The following is a 27,452-nucleotide window of genomic DNA, read 5'->3' as shown; positions in this document are numbered from 1 at the left end:
AGAACAGCCGGACTGAGGGACGCTGCTAAAGGCTAACTGTTTCCTCAAACTGCAGCTTTTGGAAGAAATCTGCCGCACAGAGAAAGGTGGTGTGTGGCTTTTCGAAGTAGGATCTATGACATAATTAGAAAATTAATTAGTCTGACACATAATGATGCATCTGGTAAGAAGTGGGGTCATTTTCTCATAAGCTTACACACAATCGGACTTCTCAAACGTTTATTATGTCCTTTTTTTTGCATTTTTGGCAGCTTTCACTTGGTTCCAGATGCTCTTAAGTCTTTCCTTAGTTTTATTTTGTGCTCACCAAATGATTTTCCTGCAACTAAACTTGTGCACAGTTGAGAAAACACTGCACATGAACGCCCAAACAAACGTTGAACGCAGCTTGGAGTGGACTCTGTTCCTGCTGTCGCTGTCCGTGGTGCTGATTCCCTCCTCGTCTCTGCATGGCTGCAGAGGGGACGTCTGTTTGGTCTCCTCGTTGCATGTCTTTGTCTGACATCCTCTGATCGCAGAGTACTGGTTTTAGTTTAGCTTCTCGGTGGACTGATGAGTTTCAGGCCTGATTCAGAGCTTTTTCATGTTCTTTTTTTTTAGGTCCTAATGCCTCAGTAGTTCTTCAACAGCTCATGATCCAACTCCTCTGTCCTGTGTCCTCTGTGTTTGTCTGTGTCTCAGTCTGATAAGCTACACCGAGCAGTACATGGAGTACGACCCCTTCGTGATGGCTCCGGAACCGTCCAACCCGTGGACCAGCGATGATCCCTCCCTCTGGGATCTGGAGGCCAGGTACGAAACCAGAAAGCGCAGCAGGTTCACTTTCAGAGCCGGTGAACGTTTCCCAGTTTAGCTGCTTATCAAACTGTGAAACAGTGTTTTACTGTGCAGGGTTCAGTCTTCTGTGGGCTTTGATTGTTTTTGATCAACAGTGTTGTTCTGGGTTGTGTTTGTTTTTCCACTGAGTTTTTTTGGTTGGAACTAATTGCAGGAATTGTTTTGTTGCTTAATTGTTTGTATAATTACTAACAGACCGAAATCAATCTCGTTAGACACAGAATTTCTGTTTAATTGTTGTGGAATGACGAATGCTTCGGGCTGTTTGTGTCGCCTCACTTCAGTTTCTGGCTGACTGTTCTCAGCTGCTTTTCGTGGCTGCAGGAGCTAAATGAAGTTTGGTATGTGTCCTCAAGTGATGTCACTCGAGGCAGCTGAAGCCCGTCTCTTTATATGTCTTATAAGCAAAGACTTCAGCAGTGAAGGAAACTCAGAGGTCATTCATCTCACTCGATCAATCCAAATCAAATAATCCACCTCGGTTTATGTGCTGCGTATATCGGATACGTCAGATTATTGATCATCCGCTGAAGTGTTATCAGGAGATATGAGGTAATGATCGGCGGTCTTAGCTCTCAGATAAAGCAGCCACAGCTCTCAACAAGTTGCACTGTGCTCTGCACTCCTGGCCTGCCTGAATTATGCAAGAATTAATTAGAGCAGACGTATAATCATTGTGCCTAATGTAGCTTAATAATTCAGATGAATTGATTAATTGCAGGATAGGAGCAAATATATTCCCCGCTGAGATTAAAATGATTGGATTTCGGATGAGCGTCATAACGCGCAGCTTTCCAGACACCAATATCACACTGACATCAGCCCTTTCAGACGTCTCAGAGGCCAATCGAATTGGAGGCTTTAATGTCTCACTCTTTCCTCTGCAGCCCTCCCCACGCCGAGCCTTTCTCCACCATTTCCCTGTAATTTAATAATCTCTTCTAATCTCTTTAATCTTGACCTGACTGCAGAAGCTTCAGGTGGATCTTTACACTGCCTCTCTCTCTCCATCCTCTCCCAGTAAGGAGCCCAGTCAGCAGCGGGTGAAGAAGTGGGGTTTCTCTCTGGAGGAGGCCCTGAAGGACCCGGCAGGGCAGGAGCTCTTCCTCAAGTTCCTGGAGTCCGAGTTCAGCTCAGAAAACCTGCGGTGAGCACGCCTGGCAGGCATCTGTAATGCGTTTGTGTTGTGGTGACATGCTGCGCTCCAGTGAGTGAGAAAAATCCCGCGGCGCACAGCAGTGGTGCAGTTAACATTCAGGGTTTGTCGTGAACAAATGCAGGAAAGTGGCATTTTTAAGGGAAACTTTCTCCTGCGTTGGAAACACACGGGCTCATGGAAATTTAAAGCTGCACTTTTGTGACGTTGTCATTCAAAAGCCTTCGCTGCTCTGAGAATAGGCGCAGATTTCTCTCTGTTCCAGCCCGCCATTTCAACCCACTTAAACAGGGGGGGAAAACAAATCTCAAGTGGAAGATTTCCCAGAGATCTGAACCTGCAGCACGCAGAGAAAAGAGCGGCACTCAGTGAAATCAGAAAGAACAAGAGCAGGAACAAAAGGATCCTGTTGAGCTTTGCATCTTGAAGTCCAATTACTCAGCAAGATGTGTCTCTGAAACGTAGAGCAACAGAGAGCTGCATGAGAACAGAATTATTATCATTAGATTCACTGTGGTGGTGTGAGGGGGCGCTATGTAAAAGGTGTAAAAACATTGTTTACAGTGCACACATTACAATAGCCATTAGCTATCAGGTGGCACGATGTAACTGTGTTGCCTCACAGCTGGAAGGTCCCGGGTTCGATTCCCACCTGGGGCGCTGTGGGCGTGTCTTCCACCATGCCTTTCTGTGTGGAGTTTGCACGTCCTCCCTGTGTTCACCTGGGGTATCCTCCATAAAAATACCCCCACTAAAAACATGCATGAAGATGACCACCTGACCAGTGGTGACGGGTCGCTGTCGGCTGGCAGCCCACCGCTCCTGGTCTGCCGTGGAGGAAGGACTTACCAGGATGGGTTAAAAGCGGAGGAATAATTTCACTTACGCATGGCGTGTGCAGTTTCCCCTGTAGCTCTGCGTGTTGTGTCTTCTTCTTCTATTTTTGTTGCCTTCAAGTCTACTGAAGTGTACTCAAGTAGTCCTTGAGTACCACTTGAGTAATACCTGAGTATACGTGTGTGTAAGTAGTTGCTAAACTGGCTAAACTCATCTCTTTTATTGGTGCGTCAAACGCTAGAAACCGCTTAAATTTAGCAAAATCACACTGGAGTTTCCCTCACATTTGGACCTCATCTCCTCATTTTCCAGCTGAAAATCAATCCTCCATATGAGATAAACCCCCGCAGCCACACTGACACATACACCTCCAGACCCCCAGCGTCCAGAGATAACATCCAGCTAGCCAACAGCACGGATAACCACCCGTATCCCATAAGTCAACAGTGGAGGCAGCGCCCTGCAGTTGCTGGAGATGACCCTTCTCCTTTTTCCCTGTGATTTAATGAGGCTGTTGATTTCACACGCTCGTTGTTTATCGATCACGGCACAAATATTAAATCCATCCTTCACTGAGACCGCACGGATTCGTGGACTCCATTGTGTTCGGAGCGGCAATAAGTGGACGCCTTTGTGGCCTGAGAGGACGAGCGAGTGTCCCTGAAAGCCTCAGAAAGAGAGGGACTTGTTGGGAGTCATAGAGTCTGGGAATGAAGTGTGAGAGATAGCACGGAGGTTGTTGATACCTCTGAGCTACAGAGGGAGATAAGACACGCACAAACACACCGAACACCCTTATCACCCCTCGGCTATCCCACCAGTCTCCTCACCCCTCTCTCTCTCCCTCTTTTCTGGACCTTTAATTGCTTTTGCTCTTATGAGGGGAGACAGAGGGAGTGTGAGAGAAGCAGAGCCCAGAGGAGTTTCTCTCTATATTGCTGAACCAGTCCACAGATCAATATAGATATGAGCCATTATTAGAGGAGGCGGCCGGCGGCTCGCTGCTGCCTCTGGTGTTAAACACAGCTCATGTCGCCTGTCTGACGCTGGATGTTTACCTGTCTGAGACGGCCGCGGTGGATTCTCTCAAATCAATGCCTTCGAATGCTTAACGGGCCCATAGGAAGTCATGTCTTTGAAGGGTTTCTTGTACCAATAATACAGCTGCCAGACTGTCACTGTGAGCCCTTTTAAGATGAAATGCACATTATTTTTTCCAGTTTTATCTGTTTATTTTGCCTTTGAGGAAGATTCTGATCCGCTGACTTTGCTCTGCGGGGCAGGCAGCTGCTAGCTTTTGCACCACTGAAGGTTCACATCCAGCTGTTGTGTTGTTTTAAATCCCACCTGAAAAACTCATTCAGACAAATACTGCACTTATGTACACATTTGAAGTACTTGTGCTTGAGTTTTTCCGTGTGATGCAACATTTACTTTTGTCTGACAGTTTTAGTTACTAGGCTGGAGCCTGTCCCAGCTGTCAACGGGCGAGAGGCGGGTACACCCTGGACCGGTCGCCAGTCGATCGCAGGACAACATATAGACAGACAGCTCACACTCACACCTAGGGGCAATTTCAGAGTCACCAATCAACCTAACGAGCATGTTTTTGGTCTGTGGGAGGAAGCCGGAGTACCTGGAGAGAGCCCACGCATGCACGGGAAGAACATGCAAACAGAAAGGCCCTGCCCGACCCGACCCATTTAAGGATTAAATGGTCTGTTGTGGGTGGAGCGAATCCTCCTGCTTCTTAGATTAAATAAAAACCTTCTTGGATTTGCTGGAAGATGTTTCATCATGAAGCTGAAACCAGGCTGCGTTTGACTTTTTAGAGATACGTGGTTCTTGCAGGACAGCCAAAGATATGACGACATGATGCACTGCTGTAGATTAAAGCACCCAACAGTCTGTAAAGTAGTTAAAATGAGCTCAACCTTAAACATCCACAGCAGTAATATTAATCCATAAACATCAGATATTATAATAATAAAACACTGACAGGAACATTTTACTGCACAATGAGTTTTACTGAGGTACATTAAATAATACTTAATGAATCCGATCTCTCATGCAGAGTTATTGTTAGTGGATGCAAGGGGAATTATCCCACCCTGCTTGTTCTGCTCTGTATTAAAAGGTAACTGAGTTTCTGCAGCGTGTTTAATGCCTCACCGATAAGTTACCACAGACAAATACCTCGTGTGCACGTGTGGCTCTTTAAGTCCAAACTGTGTCTGAGGCCAGGTCGCTTTGTTCGGCAGGTTCTGGTTGGCGGTGCAGGACCTGAAGAGGATGCCCCAGCAGGACGTGCCGCAGAGGGCGCAGGACATCTGGGCGGAGTTCCTGGCGGAGGGGGCGCCCAGCTCCATCAACCTGGACTCCCACAGCTACGAACGCACGAGCCAGAACCTGAAGGACCCCGGACGGTACAGCTACGAGGACGCACAGGTGAGCGAGCCCGAGGCGCAGGAGCAGAGCGATGAGGTCCGTTTGAGCTCAGGTGAATTTGTCCCATTTAACAAGTTATTAACACTCAAAGGGAGAACTCAACCCAGTCGAATATTCTCAATTTACTGGCCTCTGTGGAAGTGCGATAACAGTGATATTAAACTATTCCTCATTTTGCTGTGGACCCCACTTTAATACCTACAGGGACTCCAGTTTTAATGAAACACTCCACTGTAAAATTGGAGAAAAAGTGACTAAAATCCCTTCAAAACCTCATTAACTCCGTCCCCCACACACAGAAACAACAATATCCACAACTGACATGCGTTTATGCAGTAAATTACACTCCAAAGAGGGAGCGGGGAAATAATCCACGCACTTAAAATGTCCAGAGAAGCTTCTCATTCACACCTGCCAGCTGAAAGGTTAACTCGTCTGGCTAAAGTGAAATTCAGTAACACACACGAATAACAATCCAGCCGACTGTTAATACACAGAACACACAGAGAGACTCTAACTGTCCTCACAATGCTGCTAAACACTGCAGAGAGTCAGGCGCTAAACTGGAAGCTATTCGAAACAGAACGAAGACAAAAACCTCAAGGTTGCACCGCCTGTAATCTGATGGAGGAGATGAATACGATGATGTAGCACAGTCACCTGGTTTACAGGTGACACAGTCACAGTCACCTGGTTTACAGGTGACACAGTCACAGTCACCTGGTTTACAGGTGACACAGTCACAGTCACCTGGTTTACAGGTGACACACACAGATCACACAGAACGGTTAACTGTCCATCTGTTACCAGGAAACTGCTGTCCAATTCCTGCCTGTTCAAATGGATTTTCAGGCTTCGTCAGCGTCATAAAACCTTCGCTGTGAGATCATGTAAGTGTACTCCAGTCGTCTTTGAGCGCCACTTGAGTAATACTTGAAGTAAAAATCAGGATTCATGAGCGTTCAAAACAACTGTACGATATCACCAATGTGTGGGAAATATACTTCAAATGAAGTTCAAGTACACTGATAGTGTATTTCAGAGAACTAGAAAATAAATATACATTTCTAGTATTCTATTACTATTAAAAGTATTTGTAATCTATTAAAAGTATTTGTAATTTCGTAAACATTATTCCAATAAAGAACCCTTTTGATAAGTACTTTGAAATACCACTTTAAGTATTGCATAATGAGTATAATCTTCAATACATTTAAGTTTTAGAAGTACGCACACTGTAGAAGTACATGTCGAACATGCTTTAAATTGTGTACTTGTACTGACGTTTCTACACTTAAATAATATTTCTAATACACCAAAGTGTACTACTGTTTGACCTGGTTCCTTGTAAATAATTTAGTTTCTTCCTTTAGTGCTGCTTTTCTATATTTTATTTCCTGTTTCATTCTAAATGAAGTATTCGAGTACCTTGTGCACGTGCAGTGTGGAGGCTCCTCCATACATCAGGATGAATATGTCACCTGCTCAGGTGATCAGTGTTTGACTCTGACTGTCTCTGACCACTTGTCTTTCTCACACGCTTCACTAATATCACCTAATGGCTTGATACTGTGCAGTGATTCCTGGAGAATGCGCCTCTGTGGGCGACAGATAAGGCTGGTGTGAAGACGTGTTGGCGGCTGGGTGGCGTCTTATCAGATTTCCTCGCCCGTTTCAAGGGAGGAGTTACAAAAGAAAAGATTTTTCAATGTGCTGCAACCAGCAACCGTCTCGTGTAGTTCACTGCAGCCCCAGATGAAAAGTCCTCCTCCTCCTCCTCGTTCTGGCAAACATTCAGAGCCACGCCTGCCTCTTCCTCTCTCCTTTCAGGACCACATCTACAAGCTGATGAAGAGCGACAGCTACACACGCTTCCTGCGCTCCAACGTGTACCAGGACCTGCTGATGGCCAGGAAGAAAGTAAGCGAGCTGCGAAAGACAAACAAAGCATTTTCTCGCTCGCTGCGCCTCTGCTGGCACTGACATGTCGACTCTTCCTCCCTTTTGTCTGTCCCCTCCACTCTCCAGCCTGAAACAGAGCAGGGCCGACGCACCTCCCTGGAGAAGTTCACTCGCAGCGTGGTGAGTGTCACCTTGCCTCTTGAACTGCATTCGTTAAAGCAGAAATAGATTAGACCTGCTTCTATAAGTATTTTCCTTTTTGCTGCTGTTGCTCAGAGATCAGCTTCTAAAAGTTTGAATGTAACAGCCACTTGGCTCCGTCGTCTTCAGACTGCTCAGCTTTTATTGCTGCTGCTCTTCAGCTCCTTCCCTGAGGGCACGTGTTCCTCTTATTAATATTGGTTTCAGGGAATGGTTGACTGAGGGGAACGTGTTGTTCATTGCTCTAATTAATTTGTCCAGCTTTGTAACCGTGAACAAAGAAGTGCCTGCAGGGGTATTGAAGCAGGATACGTGTGTGAAAGGAGGCTTTTACAGCGCAAAACTGAAGCTAAATAAGGGGATTAGATGGTCCACGCGCTCGACGCTAGTGGCTTCATTCATGTAGTTTCTGTTTGCAGTCATGAAACAGTGACAGGTGTTGCTTGTCCTTGCTTCTTGCAGACCAGCCTTTGTCTTTGCCCCCCCCCCCCCCCTCACCTCTCCTCTCTCTGCCTCCCACCAGGGCAAGTCACTGACGGGCAAACGTCTGACGGGCCTCATGCAGTCGTCCTGACAAGGCCTGGATGAAGAGTAGGAGGAACCACAACCGGAAGAGCTGCTCACCTCCGGGGAGCAGGCGGAAAAGGACCCTGGGGCGTACGGGTGTGGCCGGGGGAGGCGGGTGAGGGCGCCGGAACGAGCCTCGACCGCCGGCCCGGACCGCCAGCACGTTTGAAAATCACCTCGGATCAATTCAAGAGGACCGACATCATGCAATAAGTCACCAGACCTGACACCAGGACAGTGCTGTCACAGCGTAGAGGACAAACAGTGCTACTCTTCTTAGGAGGTTTCTACTCAAAGGCCTGCACCAGGCTCTGTTGTTTCTCTCTTGTTGTTTTTCTCTACTATCTACACTCGTGTTAACACGGCGGCTGACGAGGCCGGCGCTTTACTTTCAGTGATATAAACATGGAATGCTTGAAAATGAGACTTAGATTAATGCTGTAGCTAGCTGTTTTATCTCACGTCCATCACTGGGAAGATTTGAGGGACGGAGGGGGTCACAGTAAAACATCTGCACTCGAGCTGGACTTCACACGGACGGTGGTGGAACAGGTGGAGGGCACATGATTAACATCCCCCGAGTGCCCAGTGGTGGTTCAGTTGGCTCCAGTGACATTTCATATCAACTAATGCCTGTTTTTATGCTCATTCCAGACTGATTGACAGCTTGTATAAGTTCTCCTGCGAACACCTCGACCTGCTCAGGTACAGCAGGTTGTTCCTGGACAACAGGTAAACAGGAAATTAGACTTTTAAAATGTCTGGCAGAAATGTGTTGTTGAAAAGAAAGGGCATCATCAGCACTAACTATCCAAAAAAAAAAGAAGAATCTGTTGTGTATCTGTATCCTGGATTTCCACTGCCACTGTAATCGTCCTGTAGCCACTGCACTGAACAGACAGGTGTCACCTCTGACACAGGTGAGATCATGTTACACAAACGTCCTTAAAGTGAGCGAGCTGACATGTTGGGCTTTATTCTTCTGAACATTCCACTCCAGGTGGCCACAGCGGGGTTTGTTGGGCCGACCGCTGACCATTCTTCACCTTATGTAAAGAGGACCATGATAATAAAAGAGGAATGCACTATGAGGAGGCGGATGTCGACCGTTCTTTCACACGTGTCTGTTAATTCCTGCAGGAGCTGCAGAGAAATTCACCTTGAAACGGGGGGAAAGTTTCCAGAACAGTCCTGAGGTAACGGAGCCAGGTGGCAGCTTTTGAACTTTAACTGCAGCTCCATCAAGCAGGTACATGTTTGCTCTTTGCAGCCACATACTGCCCCCTAGTGCACCTGGACTGTAAGTGCTGCTAAATGTTAAACTCTTGTCTCTTGGAAACTGGAACTCAGTATATACAGAAGAAATCAGGAAGGCAACCAAAGAGAAATTATCAATTTAATATTAAAATCATCACTCATCCCCCAAATGTAGCTGGTTTAAATGTGGTCTTAAGTAGAAAGTTACTGTTTTGGGGTCTAATTGAAACTCATTTAGCCGCTCCAGCTGTGCAGGTCTCATCTGTTCACACTGGCGGCTGCAGGTGGATGCAGGCGCTCCATCGTAGTAGCTGTGAAGCGCAGCAGCACCACCTGGTGGAGCCTCAGGAAAAATGTAAATCAGGCTTTTAACAGACTTCCTTTGAACCTCAATCCTTAGTATTACATTGTACATAGAAGTGGATCTTAACACTTTACATTAAGCTACACATGCTCACCATTAACTAGCTGTGTATTAGCATGTTTGTTAGCAACATATTGGCTCTTTGTTCACGTCACTGTAAAGCATGTTTTAATGCCTTATTCTGAGGGGTTGGGGTTATTAAGATCATAAATCAAGGACAACAAGTTAAGAAAACCCTTGCTGGGCTAGTAGTTGGAGAATACGGTCATGCAGAATGAGGCTTGAATAAGTGCTTTATAATGAGTAATAAAGAGCCAATATGTAACTAGTTAATGGTGAATATGTCTCTTAATATACAGAAGGATTCTTCAGGGTCGAGACGCTCATTGCAACATAATTTGTCATCGTACTCTGCAGTTCAAAGAAGGACAGGACAATCGGTGTGATGCTATCAGGAGTATATTTGAGAAACAGCTGCTGACGTATTTTCAGCCACACCATGCAGAACATACACTGCCATAACCGTCCTGCAGAAACCTTGTACCTTCAGTTCAATAGCACAAGCTGCGGCTTGTGTGAAATTTCCCCGTTACATCAATCAAATCAACTGATCGAGTGTGGAATGTTAAAGGAACACTGCACCCAAAAATGCTCTCATCATCAGCTGATGTAGCGTACAGCTACGAACAGGCAGAGCTTCTACCGCAGCGGTTGCTTAGATTTTTAGGTAAAGACATAAATGCTTTAGAGCCATTAGATGAGTAAAGCTATTTATTTCATCATTTTTAGAACTGTGAAAACAGATCGCTGGCCACTTCTGCAGCGTCTATCAGCGGAGAAATTCACACATCTTCATCTACTTGTCAGGGAACAAGGTTTATGAAGGACACATGTAGACACACAAATATATAAACTGTAGTTTTTCACTCGTTTTTGTTTAACAAGGTTAAATAATAGAACTGAAGGACTCAACATATCCCGTTCCACCTCTGCAAGAGGGACCTCACTGAAAAACAAAGCAGGTTTACAAGTACAATTTGTCATTCGGCAGACGCTTTTATCCAAAGCGACGTACATATGAGGTTTTCATACATCACAAGCAAGGTTCTGGACAGGAGGAGCGACAAGATTAAGTGCCCTAACGCGAATTTCTGGTGCAGCTGGACATAGGTGCTACCAGGTAATGCTTAGAGTGATTATTTTAAGAAAGCAGGTGATCAGTGAAGAGCTTGGTCTTCAGCCTTTTTCTAAAGATCGTGAGGGATCAAATGGGGTTTGGTAACTCGTTCCACCACCGGAGAACCACAGAAGAAAAGAGTCCAGCTAGAGACTGAGAGCCTTTTTGAGCTGGCAACATCAGCTCAAAGAAGCTGTTCCTGGGCAGAGCGTGGTGAGCGGGAGGGAGCAGGAACCTGAATGAGGGAGTTCAGATAATAAGATAATAAGTGGACGTGGCACTTTTCAGAAGTGAGGAGAATGCAGACAGGAGAGTCTGACAGTCCCTGAGGTCAGAGGGAGCTTTGGTTTTACGAGCAAGTTTGGACGAGAGTGGGCATAGATTATTCAGAGAGGCGGCTAGCGAGGAGCAGAGTGTGTCTGGCTCATTCACAGGGAGCGAGGAGAAAACATTGTGAGGAGGCAGGGCCGAGACCTCATCGGAGAGCTGAGCCGGCGTGAGGGACCGGAGGAAGTCGACCGCATGGGGTTTAAGATGGATGTTCATGTCACCCATGACAATTAGTGGGGTGCCATCTGAGAGTCAAAGGAAAAAGCAGAGGGAGTAGCTGACCTTCCTATCGAATCACAGAGAGTGATAGCGAGAAGTGCTCAGTGGCAACAACAAAAGCCTGCTAACAGCCTAGATCCAAATTTAAGCCAGAAATAACGCAAGAAAACACTTACTGACCGACTGCCGGCTCCTACGTTCCACAGCCAAGCTTGTTCTGTTTTAAAGTCATCACGCATCCCAAAATATAATTAATAGTGTGAGCAGCTGTAAGCACAGCACAGCACAGGCCTTAATACTAAGCTCCTCCTTCATGTAAACTTAGTGGACATTTTAAAACACTTGAGACCTCGATTTGTAGCCATTAAGGGTTTATTGACCAGAGCCTTCACTGTACATGACGTCACTAACTTTCCCAAACAGGAAGACACAGATGTTCCCACGTGTCTTTCTCTGAGTAGCCGGCAGACATGCTTTGCACTGACGCTGTCGGCAGCTGATGTCAACAAATGGGATGAATTTAAGTTTTACATTTGGGATTCAGGCACACAGAACCTGATCGTTGTTATATGACAGTGTGCAGCTTTGTGGGACCAGTTAGGCAGCTCCAGCAGGACAGGACAGAGGCTGCACTCCTTTGATCTCTAGAGCCTTGTTGAACTGCACATCCATGGTCTTGGCAGCTTTGGTGATCTTCAGGTTCCTCAAACAACCTCTGAAGGAAGTTCTGGTAGAGAGAGCGGCCTGCTGGACTCCATCTGAGAGAGAGAAGTAAACAGTGGCTACGTGTACATGGATAATGAAAGTGAATATTGCACTAATGTTCTCGTTTACATGCAGCCGTGCATCCTCAAACTAACAAACACAGCCGCCTCCTTTCATTCGTTCAACCATCGTCTTGAAAAGGTCAACGTCGCGCCATCTTTCATAATGTTTTAAAGCAGTTAAATGGACTCAGATCAGTCTTAAGTACTAATGAATGCACACAACAATAGTTCTTGTATATCTCATGTATATGAAACAAATTCACACAAGTATTTCTTTCATAATAGAAATCCACAAATATATGTATTTAAAAGTATTTGCATTTGTTACATTTAACTGTTGAAGCTGCATTTTTTTTTTTTTTGATGCAGGTGAGTCACAAATGCCTCCTTTTCAACAGGGAATTATCTGCAGCCAATCAGATGAGCGTAGACTGGAGGGTATGTGCTCATGGAGCTCCTCTCCACAGGTAACTGATAACCCTGTCAGGCATCATTAAATATGTGTGAGTTATGAATGCATTAGCTAGCTAATGGATGGACCAAGGTTGTCCATTACATAGCTAACTTGTTAGCTAACGCTACTGTTAAATACCACATGATTAACTTAGCAAGCATCCATAACTCAAACATATTTAATCATGTGCGACAGGAGAGTCATCACTCACCTCCGTTCTCTCCTCATGTGCTAATGATACCCTCGGATCTATGCTCACGTGATTGGCTAAAGGATAATTACCTGTTTCCTGGTATTTTTTTTTTAAATGCAGGTTCAGCGCTCTGTAAATGTGACAAATCCCAAGATGTTTTGGATGAAACTGCAAATACTTTTAAATACATATTTGTGTGTGCATCACAGATACATGTGTGGATTTGTTTTACATACAAGAACAATGATTTTTGAGTGCATCTATTAACAAAGACACTGGGCTGACTCCATAAACGGAGCAGCAGCAGTCGCGTATGAGACGATTTCGATGAATTTGCTTGATTCATCATCATCATCTTATGGGAGTGTGTTCTGAGGCAGTCATACCTGGATATCCTCCGACATAAATGGGGTCATTGGTGTCGCATGTGTTGGAGTGCACATTAGGACTCTCTGCTTGGCTCTGCTTGCCATCGACCACCAACACCACCCTGTGGCGAAGCTTGTTGGCGACGACAGAGTGCCACTGGCCGTCGCAGAAGCCCTCCCCCTCAGGCAGGTGCTCGGCTGTGATTCGTCCAGCTCCATTGTCAACGTGGAAGAGCAGCTACAGAATATGGAAATATAAAAATAATTAGAAATCTATAGCTAGACATTTTAGGAAGTGCATTAGATCGATACGGTAGCGCTCTCATAACTGTCAAGGCTGCAGCTGGTTAGGTTAGCTTAGCATAAACAATGGAAACAGGTGGAAACTGCTAGCCTGGCTCTGTCCAAATTTAACACGAACATGTTTTACTGCACCTGTCTTTACTCTGTACCAGACTATTTCCTGCTTCAAACATCCTCAAAAGTTGGACAGAGACAGACAGAGACACATGAGTGGTGTCTATATGTATTTCCCAAAATGCTGAACTGTTCCTTTAACTGTACCTTGCCCTGGACGATCTCTAGTCCCAGTCCGTCTCTGGCCTGGTTACTGATGGCCAAAAGCACTCCGTTGGTTCTGCTGGTTCTGAACTCTAATGCTATGGACACATCTAGACCCACTCTGTAGGAAGAGACTGGACAGACAAATGGTGGACAGGTCACTGTTAGCTGCGAGGGTGCTGACACTCCAGCTGACCCCAGGACAGAAGCTACAGCATGCAGGTGGTTCGTCAGTGTCTCAGCTCACCTGCTTTCAGGAAGCCAGTGCCGTCAAAATAGGTGCCCGGCTCAGTCGCCACAAAGCATCTGCCCACCATGTGACTGGAGGTGGGCGCGGCCATGTTGAAATTAAAGTCCTCCGGCTCAATGCGACCTGGGCAGAGAGGAGTCCGAACGGTTACTTTAAAGTATGAAATATACCGTGTGTGCAATGTCACATACAACACAGACTCCTTACCTGTAGCAGATTTGGTGCTCACAGGACTTCCCACCATCCTAAAGTTACGGATGCATCCATTGATGCTGTAGAGAATCTAAGAAAAGAAGAAGAGAGCGACCGTTTCAATCTAGAAAAATTGGTAAGAAATACCCTCCATACCCGCCTCCCGGGTTAACGAGCAAAGACGTATCACTTTTAAAATGTGTGTGTGTGTGTTTTTACCGGCCCTATTCTCTTGGAGGTGTAGTTTCTTGGTAATCCACCAACGTACACCACTCCCACCACGTCCAACAGGTCAGCCTGACAGGAGAAGATCGTTGATTAATGCAACAATAAAAGCGACCCTCTTTATTAAATGCATGGCTGTGAGGTCGTTCGTGGATCATGCAGGAGAGAAAAGACGGACCTTCTTTGGACTGATCATCTGTTTACTGTACCGGCCGTCAACCATAAGGACGCCTCTCTGCTTGTGACGACTCACACGGATCTGAGGGGAAAGAGAAGGGATGAAAGGAAGGAGGTGAGGACACACTGAGACGTCACAGACCTTTCACAGGATCAACAGACTGAAGAGCCGTCCCACCTTGTGCCAGTTCCCGTCGTTGATGGAGAAGGGGACGCAGCCCGATATGTTTCCATGACCGAGATCGTAACCCAGACAAACCTGTCCATCCTTGATCTGCAGGAAGGGACAGAGGGATGACGCGGTTAATATGACGTGAAACAGTCAGTCAGAAAAGAGCGAGATGGGGAATACGAGATTCCCAATTCCACATGTTAAAACTCCCTCTTTGTGGTGTTTGATGAAGTATTCATAACTCCTGCCGTGGTCTGCATTATGAGCCGCTGGGTGTGATTTAGCAGAAAATCTCAGCTGCTTTATGGTACAAAAAGACGCGGGCGCAGTTCCTCTGACGTAAACATGTTCCTCTGAAGCGTATTTCAACGAGAGGTGGTGGAAACCGAGTCAAAGAAGGAACTTCTGTTATCCGAGACCAGCTTGGATTGAAGATAAGTAGAACCTCAGGACAAAGAGGGAGTGAGTCGGCGCGGTGGGTGATACCTGTATGGAAACGAAGTCGGCGTGGTTGATTCTCGCCATGTAGAGAACGAGACCAGACTCCTCTTTCGTCCTCAGCTCGAACTCCAAAATTAGCCTGAGACACACACACACAAGTCTTAGATTATAAAAACTGCATATGATTACACCAATAATACACATCAGCTCTAACTCTACAGTATCATCATGTCATCATCATATGACTTCACCAGTGAGGCGCAGCCTGGATCTAACAGCAAGCAGCACAGAAGACAAGTCTGTGTGAGTCAGACTCATATCTTGGCATTCAATCATGTGTTCCAGCACTGACAGATACACAAAATAATGAAAGATGCTTTTTGATTGGACGTCCAGGAGACGAATGCACCGAGTCTGATCCCCCAAAACAGCCGAAGTCTCCTTCCCTTCTGCTGCTCATCCATTCTCAAGCAGATCAACACACAAGCAGATCAACACAGCAGCTAAAATGTACACAAACCACTGCCTTGTCTGTACACTTGATGGGTGTGTATCCACAAGGACTTCATTCCTTTATCTTCCCATCATTTTGCTGTGGCTGCTGCTGTCAGTCAGTAAGAAACAGGTTGTTTTCAGGAGCCTCTAATTCAGTATTGATAGAGCACGTTTCCCTGGATGCTGACCTGCTGCAGCGCGGTGCAGGTAGAAATCTTATCCCATCCAAACCATCGCTCACCTCCGTTTTCATTTATTTATGTAGGACTGTGCTCAATCATGTGGGCTGTAAACAAAACCACACATGGGTCAGAGTGTGCTGGGCTGGTGTGTTACATGTGTCAGGCATGAGGTTACATCCACTGTGCATCTGTGCATACGATGAAGATTATCTTGGCAATTTTTAGATATAATTTTGATTGACGTGAACTCTCTTGTCGCTCCTTAAGTGTTTCGAATACGCTGTGCATGAAATACAAACTAATCTGAAAATCATGAAGGGTCAGCAACAGAAAATAAAGGAATGAAATGATCATTTGCTCTGGATACGTACTTCTCTCTGACTTTGGTGTCATCGAAAGCGAAGCTCATGTGGCTGTTCCTGGTCAGTCCAAACTGATAGGCCTTCTCCAGCGCCGTCGGGGCCACAGCTGATGCACACGAGTCCTGGAAATTGGACATAACGTGTCAGTTTCAGCGCACCGCTGCTATCGCCTCCTGAACACACACGTCAATCACACTAACAGGGTTTCTGCTCCTGATCTGAAGGGCTGTTTGGTCATCAAATGAAAAGTTCACGCAGGATTGACCTCATGCAGATTTGCACAATGATATGGTGCAAACTACCAAACTAAATATTTCAGATGGCCCCGGCGTGTTGCAGCACATGGCCCATTAAAATCTGTTTAATTGCAATCATCTTTCATCACTGTTTCTTTCTTCCTCATCACCTCGAAGCGGTGACTGCCAAGGTGGATTTGGCTGACGCTGTTTTCAAATCAGTGGACCCTCCCACAGTTTGATTCTCTTAAATCTCGCCCGTATTTTCCTTTCATCTGAAGCAAACATCACACACTGCAGTCTGATTTCCGTTTGATTTGGGTTTCACTTTGGCAGCAGCGTGTGCCCCTTGTTGTTTTACAGGGTGCAGTTCAGCCAGCGGCCAGAAGGTGTCAGTGTTGTAATTCAAGTAAAGGCATCTGATTTAATGACTTTATTTCCTTTTTACTCCCTTTCTCCTGCAGTTTTCTTTCTCCTCTCTTCCACTTGCCTCTTCTTTAGTCCTCCTCACCCTCATATCTCTTCTTCACCTCATCCAAGTCTTCCTCTCTTATTCCATGTCTTCCTCCTGTCCTCCCATCTGCTTCTGTCTTCTCCTCTCTGCTCCTTTGCTCCCATATCCCCTTTCATCTCGCTTTCTCATTTTTTCTCTTCTATTCTTTCCTGTCCACCTCTTCTCTCATTAATTCATACTCTCTGCTTTATTCTCCCAACAGCTCCTCTTCCTTCATCTTTTCCTCTTTTCCACCCTTTCATATCTTCCTCTTCTTCACCCATCAGCTCAACTTTCCTTTGCTCTTCTTTACTTTATAATTCTCCTCTCGCCCTCTTATCTTCCTCCTTTATGTTTTAATTTTCAACTCCTTTCCTCCACTCTAACTTTCTTTTCTCACTCCTCTGCTACTCCTCTGTCCCCCTTTCCACAAAGCTCGTCTCCACTGTTTCTTCCTCCTTTATCTCTTCTTCTGCTCCCTCTCCCTCCACCTCCCTTCCTCTGCTCTCCTGTCTACTCCTCTCACACCTTCCTCCTTCCAGTTTCTTTTACCTTTCATGTTTTTCCACCTCTCCTTGTCTTTTAGTTCTCTCCCTTTGTGTCCACTCCACTCACACCAACTCTCTTTAAGCCTCCTCCTCCTCTCATTATCTCCCTTTTTTTACCAGTTATGCATAATTTTATCTTTCACTACTCCTCTCGCCATATCTCCTCTCCTCTTACCATCTTTCATCACTTCCTGCCCTACCACCTCTCTTTTCCTCTCCTTCACATCGTACCGTTCTGTCTCCTCCACCTTCAGCGAGTCCTGCCACTTCCTTCCACCTGTTCTCCACCTGTCCTCACTTCTTACACTTTTCTCCCCTCCTTTCCTCCACTCTTCCTGCCTCCTCTCTGGGCCTCCTCCTCTCCTCTCTGGATTCTTCACCTGTTAAGTATCGCAGCCGCTTCGCCGTCCCTCCACTGTCGGCCTGAGACAAAGTTGGAGGAAGAGCATCTGAGACTACTGAGCGTCCGTGTGTGTATGTGTGTCTTAATCTCCCCTCCTCTCTTGTTCTCTTTCAAGTGAAGACATTCCCCACACCGTGACCTTGCTTTGTTGCAGCTGACACTCACCTCTTATCGCGCTCTGTCCTCATATCCGCTCCTCCTCCTCAACCTCCCTCTTTTTTCCCCCTCTCGCTCAGTCTCTCCCTATCTAACAAAAGGGAGATGTCACTTGCTCGGAAGCTCTTTCCTTCCCTCTCCTTTCATTCCTCTCCCCCGTCCTTCCATTAAGCCAACAAAAGGCTGTTGAGAAAGACGCTCCCTTTCTTTCCTCCTCTTCCTCCATGGCTGCACCTTTTCTTTCCCCTCACATCTCTCCCCTCTCTGTCGTCTATCCTCTTTCATCCTCCTCTTCTTCAATCCCTTTCTCTCATCCCTGCTGCGTCTTTCCATTAAGCTAACAATGGGAAGGCTCTCCTCCATTCAGAATGGCTGGTCTTTTGGTTGGAGGTCACACCAATACAATCAGAAGTCATTTAGTCTGGATTTTGTTTAAGTATGTGTGTGAAAGTGAAGACGAGCCTGTATGTGTGTGTGTTGTAAGAGTAGCCGCGGAAGTCCCTGCTCTTCTTATTGTAGGTTTCAGAAAAGCTCTCTTTTGGCCTCTCATAGTAATTAGCTTTAAAATACAAATGTTTTATTGCTCAACTCATGGCCCATTTAAAAGGCTGTGCAATATTCCTTAATAATCCCGTAAGCATATGTCACCGTACTGCTTAATAGTGCTTCAAACTTAGCTCATGAAACTACACAAGCTCAAGCGACTGATACTGCAGCGCCTAAGGGGGCGGACATACAGTATCTGAGCTCTGATAGTGACCTGAAGTATACGCAGTATCACCATGTAAAGTAGCTATAATATGAGTCAGCACCTGGTTGGCCTGTTACAGCTCTTCACCATAACAGTATCAAACGAGTAAGGCGCCCTCCTCCGTCAATAATTAATGTCAAGGGCTCTTGGGCAAAGCACTTACAGTAAAACATAGCTGCTACAGCGGAGCTGGTCAGCGGCCACCGGTTGAGGGCTGTGGTTGCACAAAGCAGCTCAATATAAATGTGAAGTAGGTGAATTTTGAAAAGCTCTGCTGACTTCCTCTGGGTGAGAACATGTAAGAAATCCACCTCAAATGGAAGACAAGAAACCTGTCTCCCATAACAGGGAAACTGGGCTGCACTGCGCACTAATATTTTAAAATAAGAATGACTAAATGGTTTCATCAGGATTACCGTCATGAGGGTTCACTGCCCGGAAACTGTAATATTCTAAACTGATTGCACGAAGACATGAAGGTAAAGTCAGAAAGGTGTGACTGGCTGATGAGCCCATACTCAAAGGTGTGCATTAGAAACGAAGGCTGCTGATGTTTTAGATTTTTCTTACTTTCAACAAATACTATGAAAAGACCAAAAAGTATAAAAGTCTGTGTAACCACAGTCTGATGAAGTTATGCCTCCCACTGTGCCACAGTGTGTGTGTGTGTGTGTGTGTGTGTGTACCACATCAGCGCTGGGATCCTGTTTAGCGGTGGGCGGGGCTGCAGCAGCAGTAGGTGTGGCGGCAGGTGCAGCAGGGGGCGTGGCCTCCTGCAGGTCAGCAGTCAGGAGGGGGAAGGAAGGGGATTAGTGGCAGCCAGAGAGAGAATGGCCACAGTGTTTATGACAAGCACACAGCCGTCCAATCAGCTACAGGCGGGCCACGATGTCATAAACACGAAAGTTCAAAGAGGTTAATGAAGCAATGAAAAAATGTACTGAAGCATGATTACCATAAGAACACTGAGCAGTATTTAATAAAAGTGGTTTTCTTCCTTTGTCAGACCATATTAGATTGTGTCACGGCTTCTTTCCTGTTATTTTTCTTTAGTTTTAATGGAAAATTCCTGTTTTGGAGCTCAGAATCTGCCTTTTGTTAATGTTGGTTTGACTGAGGGAGACGAGGGAGCTGTGATTTAAATGGCTAATTAGAGGCAGTTGTCATCAATCAGAAGAGCGAGTAAAAAAAGAAGTGAAAAACACTGGATTTTTCTGAGGTCTCACTGGAGCCTGTAAGGTGCCCCTTTACGAGCCTCTTCAACCTCTAAATTGGTGCTCACGACAATCTCAAGAATCAGAAAAATGGAAAATGTTGTGACAGAAAAGTGGGAGATAAAGAAGCCTCTTTATTCAAGCACATGCTGAGACTGTTGTTTACCATCAGCTGCGATTCAACTTGTGATTATTTCTTCAATCTGACCATATCCCTCTGCTGCTGATGAAAAACGCACGTTGCAACCTGCGTGCAGAGCTTGGTCACATGGCACGACCCTTTCAAAATGTGCCAGCTGTGTAAAATCTTGCATTTACTATATGACATCCAACCATTAAAACACAAACATGGTAACCACTTCATCAGTGTAAGCCTGAGTCATGTCTCAGCCTACCATAAAGACCACAGGCAGACACACTCTATACAAAAACACTTTTGCTCTCTATAATCTGCAAACACTGATGCTGGTGGAGTAAAGGTCATGTCCTCACTTCACTTTCCCCCTGAAGTCTGGTGAGACACATGCTTGTATATTGCAATTTGCTGTGGCCATAATGGAAAGCAGTTCCAAGAGTCAACAAAATACCCAACAAACCAAACATGGGTCATAAAGATGATTACTGCAGAGGGTCTTTTAAAATGTAGACGGGGTCTCAAATAGCTATGGCTTCTCACAGCCTGTAGTCTACTGTATATCATGGAGCAGATGAACTTACAGCCCATAAAGCAACAAACCACTGAGTTATAGCTAAGCTGGCATAGCTCTTTGGCTCCATGCTTCATGATCAATGTCCTTTTAGAGGTGTAGTTTAGCAGGTAACTGGGTAGCTGATAAACTATGCTGCTGTAAACCTTATAGGCTAATATATTAAGTATATGAAATATATCCCGCCAATGCTAAGCATAGGAATGACTCTGCCTACCGGCCTCCTAGCATAGCAGCTAAACGTTAGCTGAAAGTGTTTTGGCTCCTGTGGGCTCATAAAGCATAAGTGGCATGCACCGTTAGCCTAGCGTTGCGCTGTGGCTCCGCACTGCATGACAGGCTGCCAGAGGTGCAGTTTAGTGGCTCAAGGCTAAAGGGACTATAAAGAAGAGTTAATGGGCTGTACAACTGCTATGTGATGAAGCGCTAAGCTAACACGGCGAGGCCATGGCTGCATTTCATCAGAGAGAAATCGGTGTGTGATTGTGTGTGTGTGCATGAGAGTAAATGTAAGAAAATAAAAGGAAATGTGGTGTAGCACATGTGTGCACCTCTGTAATTGTGTGTGCTTTGTTTTTTAACTGTACTGTAAAACAGGTTGCCTAAGCAAAAGAAATGGTCATTATATTACTGTAAATAAAGACCCTGGGGTGTAATGTGAATATCCCTTACTTAAACACATATTTCATGTATTTTTAATGCCACAACACTTTATGCTGAGAAATATTAATGATGAAAGTTATGCAGTTCAAGGTGTGTGTTCCCGGGTTAATACGAGCCACTTACAGCAGGAGGACCTGGAAGCGGTGAGACGGGGGTCGAGGTCAGTGGAGGACCGACTGCCTCCGACTCGGGCTCCTCCTCGTCCGTCGGAAGAGGTGGAGGAGGTGGTGGTGGGGCGAGGTTGGGGCACTGGCCGATTTCGGCGTTCTCAAAGGAGACGGGCTGGGAGAAATCGGAGAGCCTGAGAGATGGATGAGAAAGCAGATTTACGAAATAATTTAACATTCCAGCGTGAAAAATACGTGTGGAGTTGTGCTCAGCCTCGACGCTGCAGCACATGAGTTTTTGCCTCCACATAGTACAGGTGGTCTGTACATGTACTGGCATATCTGTAACACTGAATCTTCAGCTTAAATTGACAGAATTAGTGGGTTTTAGTCGTGGAATCATTACTGGTAACTTTGCTGGTAAGTTTAAGCAAATTTGCATCTTTTCACTGTTTAGATTTTGCCTTGGATATGAAAGCTCCTTATTAAGTGTACAGTAAGTGCTAGAAAAAGGTAGCAGGAGTTGAGAGAAATGAACAAAACAATATGTATTTAATAGGTTCTGATGAGGGCCCACAGACAGACAGACAGACAGACAGACAGACAGACAGACAGACAGACAGACAGACAGACAGACAGACAGACAGACAGACAGACAGATGTATGTCAGAGCCAGACTGGTGGGGTGATATGGGTGAAATGAGGTGAGCGACAGACACAAACATAAACACACAAAGATGAGAGAGGGCTATAATTTGAGTTATGAGTATGTTTATGATGTTGGACAGCTCTATTACTGCTGTTCAAGCAGAAAGAGACGCTGGCTTTATCATCATCATCATCATCAACACCGTCATCATGACCTCCTGCAATCACATTAACTACGCTTTAACCCAACAGTGTAGGAGGTCAAAATTAGGCCTGTCGTCCACTGCCGGAGAGCATTATTGGGTAAATATTAGGACAGTGAGGTGAAGCTGCCCAGTTTGAAGCTTGAGTGTTTAATACAGAGCAAGATCTTCACTGGAGGAAGTGGCCAGGGTCACACAGTCACTAGAGTTTAGCATTGGATGTCATTTTCAGCAGGGAGGAAGAGGAAAGAGGGGTGAATATTAATGGGTAATTTGAAATTCCCACTGCAACTCTACACTTACTTTATCACAGGACTTTAAGTGTTTTAGAAAAACTCCTCTACTCTGTCGCAATACTGCTACTTGCAATGCATGACGAAGTCCCCAGAACATACAGTACATTTGACTCAGAAGATTAAGACAGAGTCCAATCCACTTACAGATCTACTGTATAGATTAGACGTTACGTACACAGCGTTGACCATGAGGTTCCATATGCAGCCCTGGAACGGGACGTTGGCTCTGTTGGACGTCTGCTCTACTTCTGCAGGAATACCACCGAGGAAGATGCGCTGCAAGCTCACTGGCTGGTCGTTGGGAAGCGCTGCCTCCCTCTTGGCCTCCTCGTCCACCTGAACTGCAAAAGATCTGAAACAAAAAGCATCCAGTTGATTATGCGGAGTAAAAGCCTAAAATGCACAGGCTGAGCACGCACACGAGCACCGACCTGCCAGGCAGCCGTTCTATACGCAGCGAATGCTCTCTGCCGTCGTTCAGCACGCCTTGCTCGGGTCGTCTGATGACGCGACGCGGACTGTGGCTGCCGGTAAACACCAGGACCTCCAGAGAGCCTTTGTTCAGCATGACTGAGAGGTAGGGCTGTGGGAGTTGGAGATAAACTTTATTAGCTGTGGAAATCTGAACATCCAAACGACTCTCAGGTCACAGAGCCGGGGAGAGGAGATGAAACAGAGAAGATAAAGTCCAGGTTGATGCACGAGAGAAGGGCTCTGAATTTCACCACTACTGCACGCAGCATATACCACCTGTATTTTATACGCAACTGGAAGCTAGGAGGAAATGAAGACACCCCAGCAAACATTGTGATGTTGAGCACAAGCTGATACAAACATCTGCACCAATGTTAAAGCCCCATGTAAGTGTAGGTGTATTTTTTTAGAATATAACCTGTATTGAACCAAGAAAACATCGCTGAGATTAAAAAAAAAGCACTTTTCTTTTTTTCTCCTGGCCATGATGCGCAGCAAAAACAGCATGTTACAGACTGATGACATAAAACCAGCAACACAAAACATCTAACAAGGTCAGAATTATACAAAACTGCAATTACGGAAATCATGACTGAAAAATTTCCAACGGGAATCTGATTTAATATCACTTCATAGAAATAAAGTGGAACTTCAAAAACACTCCAAGAGCTGAGTGCGAAAGTTCATCCTTGACTCTGGTTGGACACAGAAAATTAAATGATATTTTAGGAGCTTTCAGCCGTCTTTCATGTGGAATAAATGTTGGGAGAAAGCTGGTAAGTGGACCTTGTGAAGAACAGAAAAACCATGATTAAATAAGACCAGTTTAATAGAATCAAACAGGACATTAGTATGACGTCTGGGTCTGCAGCGGGTGGCAACAGTTGCAAAAATTGACCTAAATAACATATTTTCCTATGCCATATTATCACACTATAAATACTATGTGCTCAACTTGGATTAAACTTGTGCACCTCCTGCATGGTGCGATTCTGCTTGTCGGAAGAGGAGAGGAGGAGAAAGGAAGGACGAGGGGAGAAAACAGACAGATAAGAACTGAAGGGAGGAGAAAAGACAAACAGGAGGGAGGCGAGACTGGGGATTAAAGAGCGGAGGAAAGTCAAAGGGGAAAAGGGGGGATGTGGGGGTACAGGGGGAGAAATTGGAGGGAAATAAGAGAGGTAGGAGAGGAGTGGAGAGGAAAGGATAACAAGAGATGAGAGGCACAGAGAGGAGAGGATAATAGGGGGAAGAGATGAGAGGGCAGAGAGCAAAACAGCGAGCGAGATAGAGATGGCGAGAGAGAGACAGACAGAGAGGTGCTAGAGAGCAGTGGTGCAGGGTCAGGCTAATTTGAATTTTAATTCACTGTGTGCCAGAGGGCGAAGTGGGAGACAATTTACCACCTGAAAATGGAATTTCAATTTGAGGTCGGGGACAAATTGAACTGAGATGTAGCTACAACATGCCTCTCGCTGCGCCTTCTCACACACACACAGATACAAAGGCACGCACGCGCACACACACAGCTGCAGACACGTCGCACGTACAGACAAAGGTAGATTAAGTCACACGTGCACATGAATTTATACACTGAAGGAACACGCATACAGACACGGACGTGCAGACGTACAAGCATGAAAGCAAACACGCAGCAGAGCGTGGCGCTAACAGCAATGCAGAGAGCTACGCACACACCATGTCCACGGGAAAATCATGTGACACACTGGAAACATACAGACACACACCGCCTTGGACAGGTTAGGTCTTTTGAAGTTTCTACACGTTTGATTACACTTCGGCTTTTGTGTGCAGCTTTTCTTGTTTGCTTAATATTTATGAAGCTGATCTAATCTAGAGCTGTTTTGCAACAACACCCCTTGCAGCTAACAAGTGTATTTATGTTTTATCCATACTTTTGTTCTGCAATTGCGGCTTTCAATTTGACACAGCACACACAGCCTGTGTCAGCATTCATAATCTCATGATGACTGGCGCTTTACGCTGCCAGCACACGTTTGAGGGAGGCTGGTCATTCAATGAATTAATAAGAAGTAAAATCAAAAATACAAGTGTCTTGGTTTTTCAAATGTCAGTATTGAATATCTTTGGATTTTGGACATCTGGTTGTCAACTGGTAGTGTGCGTTTTTCACAACCTTATGACTTTATTGTCTGATTTCATGGACCAATTACTCTATCAAGTGAGTAAATAATCAGCAGTTGTTAGCTGCAGCCCCATTAACAATATCAAGTGGCTGGCTGCTGAGATTAGCCAACATTATGGAAAGATTAACCTTTGTGGAGAGCTGCGGTCTTGCACAGATGTGTGTTCTGCTCTCAAATGGCAGTGCTTGTCATTTAAACAAATCAAATTTAACTCCGGGATGAGGCGGTAAGGCGGGGCAAGTTGGTTTTCAGACACAAGGGAATTCAAAGTGCTTCACGGGAGCATTGAAATACATAAAAAATAAGTCAAAGAAAAACAAAATCAAGTATAAGTGTAACCACAGGTGCTTTTTCTGAGGACATGGAGACTTCATTAGTCCGTACATCCCATTTCACATGATGAGGAATTCATCACAAGGTGTTGTTGGTGCAGGAAGGTGAGCGGCCGGGAACACGGCTGATCATCTTTCTACGACACCAAACGCTTCTGCGGTGAATATCTTATGTGAATGGTCAAGCCGAACATTTTTCCCACTCTCTCCTTTTGGCTTCATCTGTCCTTCTTGCTCTCACTATACTCTCTTTCATCTCAGCTTCTCTTATTCTGCTCCAAGCCTCTTCCTCCTTTCCTTTTCATCTCTCCTCTCTGTGATCATTCTCTCGTTCTGTCGACTATCAACTCTGCCCATCATTTCATTTTTCCGCTCTCTGTCCTCTCGTCTCCTCTGCCATCCTCCCACCTCATGTCATTTCTCTTCTCTCTCTTTTCCCCTCCATCCTTCCTTTCACCTCTAACTCTCCCTCCACTATCCCTCCATCCTTTGTCTCCTGTCCCCTTCGCTCTCCCCCTGTCTCTCCGTCCCTCTCTAAAACATCCATTAGTCAGGGCCAAGTTGCGTTGATGGTGTTTTTAACCTCGCTTAACCTTTATCCTAACACACACACACACACACACACACACACACACACACACACACACACACACACACACACACACACACACACACACACCCTGCCAGCCAGCATAGTTAGCAAAAATAGATTTATGCGCCCAACAACCAGCGATGATGGATAAGCTAGAGGTAACCCTCTGTCCTCTCTCTCTCACACACAGATACACATGACGCATGCACACACGCAAACAGGCACCCACACACACACATGAATGCAGACATAACACACACACACACACACACACACACACACGTACGTCTGCAAATATGGATGCATGTGCAAATGCAATACTTAAGACACCAAGTACACGGTGTATCCAGCAGAGATTAAATAATGGATTTATTTAGTTATCGTAATTAGGATTAAAGAGGGCAGCATCAGCACAGGGACTTCACGCATGTGTGTGAGTGTGTGCGGACTTGTATTACTCATGTCGTGAGGACATAAATCTAGTCATATTGTGGGGATTCGCCTTGCTTATGGGGACAACATGCAAGTCCTTATAACAGAAATTGTTACAAAACCTGGGTTATGGTTATGGTAAGTCTCTATGAAATGACTGTAATTCTATGCAATGTCCCCAGAAGTGATGAAAACACCACTGTGTGTGTGTGTGTGCATGTGTGCGCGTGCGTGTGTGTGTGTGTTTAGCCATAAGACAATCTAATCAGCACAGTTGCCAACAAATTCAAATCTTATTAATATGCACTCATGGAAACTTCATTCACTTAGAGTAAAGGTGCTTGTGTGCACGTGTGTGTGTGTGTGTGTGTGTGTGTGTGTGTGTGTGTGTCTGAGTGGTCAGCTGGTAGCTACTATACGATGCATCAACGGCCATACAGTAAAATACAATCCAATTAGCCCAGTAGCCAACAAATGCAAATCTCATTAATATGCACTTATGGAAACGCCTTTCACTCAGGCAAAGAGGTGCAGGTTTGGGGTGTGTACGAGTGTGTCCATGCGTTGGACCTACCTCTCCAGATTGCCTGCGTCTCCTCTTGGAGTTCAAGATGTTCGTGTTCTGGGCCTGCGCAGGAAAGATTTTCAGGAAAGTGAAAATAGATTAATGCTTTGTTTTCCCGTTCCTCAGTTTCCTGATCATTTCTTAAAGGAGGCTTATGATTACACTTTCTGTTAAAGGGTTTTCTACAACTACAGCTGATTTCACACCACATGATAACAGCACACACTTCTGCAGTCAATTTCTCTGAGCAGGAAACAAAACAATGTGTGTGTGAATCGCGACTTTGAGTACAGCTGTCAATTAAACCTCACAAAGAGAAAGAAGATGACT

The 27,452-nt window shown here is 45.5% G+C and overlaps 2 protein-coding genes across 2 annotated transcripts in view; one reads left to right on the top strand and one right to left on the bottom strand.

Annotated features, from left to right (window-relative positions):
* The window catches only part of LOC139347428 (regulator of G-protein signaling 6-like), a 78,708-nt gene extending 69,668 nt beyond the window's left edge, over nucleotides 1–9,040 (top strand). Inside the window, exons 13-18 of the mRNA XM_070987033.1 lie at nucleotides 682–792; nucleotides 1,859–1,984; nucleotides 5,092–5,278; nucleotides 7,109–7,198; nucleotides 7,307–7,360; nucleotides 7,905–9,040. Of these exons, the coding sequence (XP_070843134.1) occupies nucleotides 682–792; nucleotides 1,859–1,984; nucleotides 5,092–5,278; nucleotides 7,109–7,198; nucleotides 7,307–7,360; nucleotides 7,905–7,955 (619 nt within the window). The 3' untranslated portion in view covers nucleotides 7,956–9,040. The remainder of the gene's footprint in view (nucleotides 1–681; nucleotides 793–1,858; nucleotides 1,985–5,091; nucleotides 5,279–7,108; nucleotides 7,199–7,306; nucleotides 7,361–7,904) is intronic.
* Nucleotides 9,041–10,010: 970 nt separating this feature from the next.
* The window catches only part of lama2 (laminin, alpha 2), a 174,613-nt gene continuing 157,171 nt past the window's right edge, over nucleotides 10,011–27,452 (bottom strand). Inside the window, exons 60-74 of the mRNA XM_070988059.1 lie at nucleotides 27,132–27,185; nucleotides 22,991–23,142; nucleotides 22,735–22,911; nucleotides 21,429–21,606; nucleotides 19,408–19,494; nucleotides 16,144–16,256; nucleotides 15,141–15,234; nucleotides 14,661–14,756; nucleotides 14,484–14,564; nucleotides 14,300–14,377; nucleotides 14,096–14,171; nucleotides 13,886–14,011; nucleotides 13,642–13,772; nucleotides 13,096–13,315; nucleotides 10,011–12,053 (exon numbers count right to left, since the gene is read on the bottom strand). Of these exons, the coding sequence (XP_070844160.1) occupies nucleotides 11,893–12,053; nucleotides 13,096–13,315; nucleotides 13,642–13,772; nucleotides 13,886–14,011; nucleotides 14,096–14,171; nucleotides 14,300–14,377; nucleotides 14,484–14,564; nucleotides 14,661–14,756; nucleotides 15,141–15,234; nucleotides 16,144–16,256; nucleotides 19,408–19,494; nucleotides 21,429–21,606; nucleotides 22,735–22,911; nucleotides 22,991–23,142; nucleotides 27,132–27,185 (1,824 nt within the window). The 3' untranslated portion in view covers nucleotides 10,011–11,892. The remainder of the gene's footprint in view (nucleotides 12,054–13,095; nucleotides 13,316–13,641; nucleotides 13,773–13,885; nucleotides 14,012–14,095; nucleotides 14,172–14,299; nucleotides 14,378–14,483; nucleotides 14,565–14,660; nucleotides 14,757–15,140; nucleotides 15,235–16,143; nucleotides 16,257–19,407; nucleotides 19,495–21,428; nucleotides 21,607–22,734; nucleotides 22,912–22,990; nucleotides 23,143–27,131; nucleotides 27,186–27,452) is intronic.

This window comes from Chaetodon trifascialis, chromosome 19, assembly GCF_039877785.1.
Source record: "Chaetodon trifascialis isolate fChaTrf1 chromosome 19, fChaTrf1.hap1, whole genome shotgun sequence".
Classification (NCBI taxonomy): Eukaryota; Metazoa; Chordata; class Actinopteri; order Chaetodontiformes; family Chaetodontidae; genus Chaetodon; species Chaetodon trifascialis.
The sequence above is the reverse complement of the archived record's forward strand: the minus strand, read 5'-3'. Positions and strand labels throughout refer to the sequence as shown.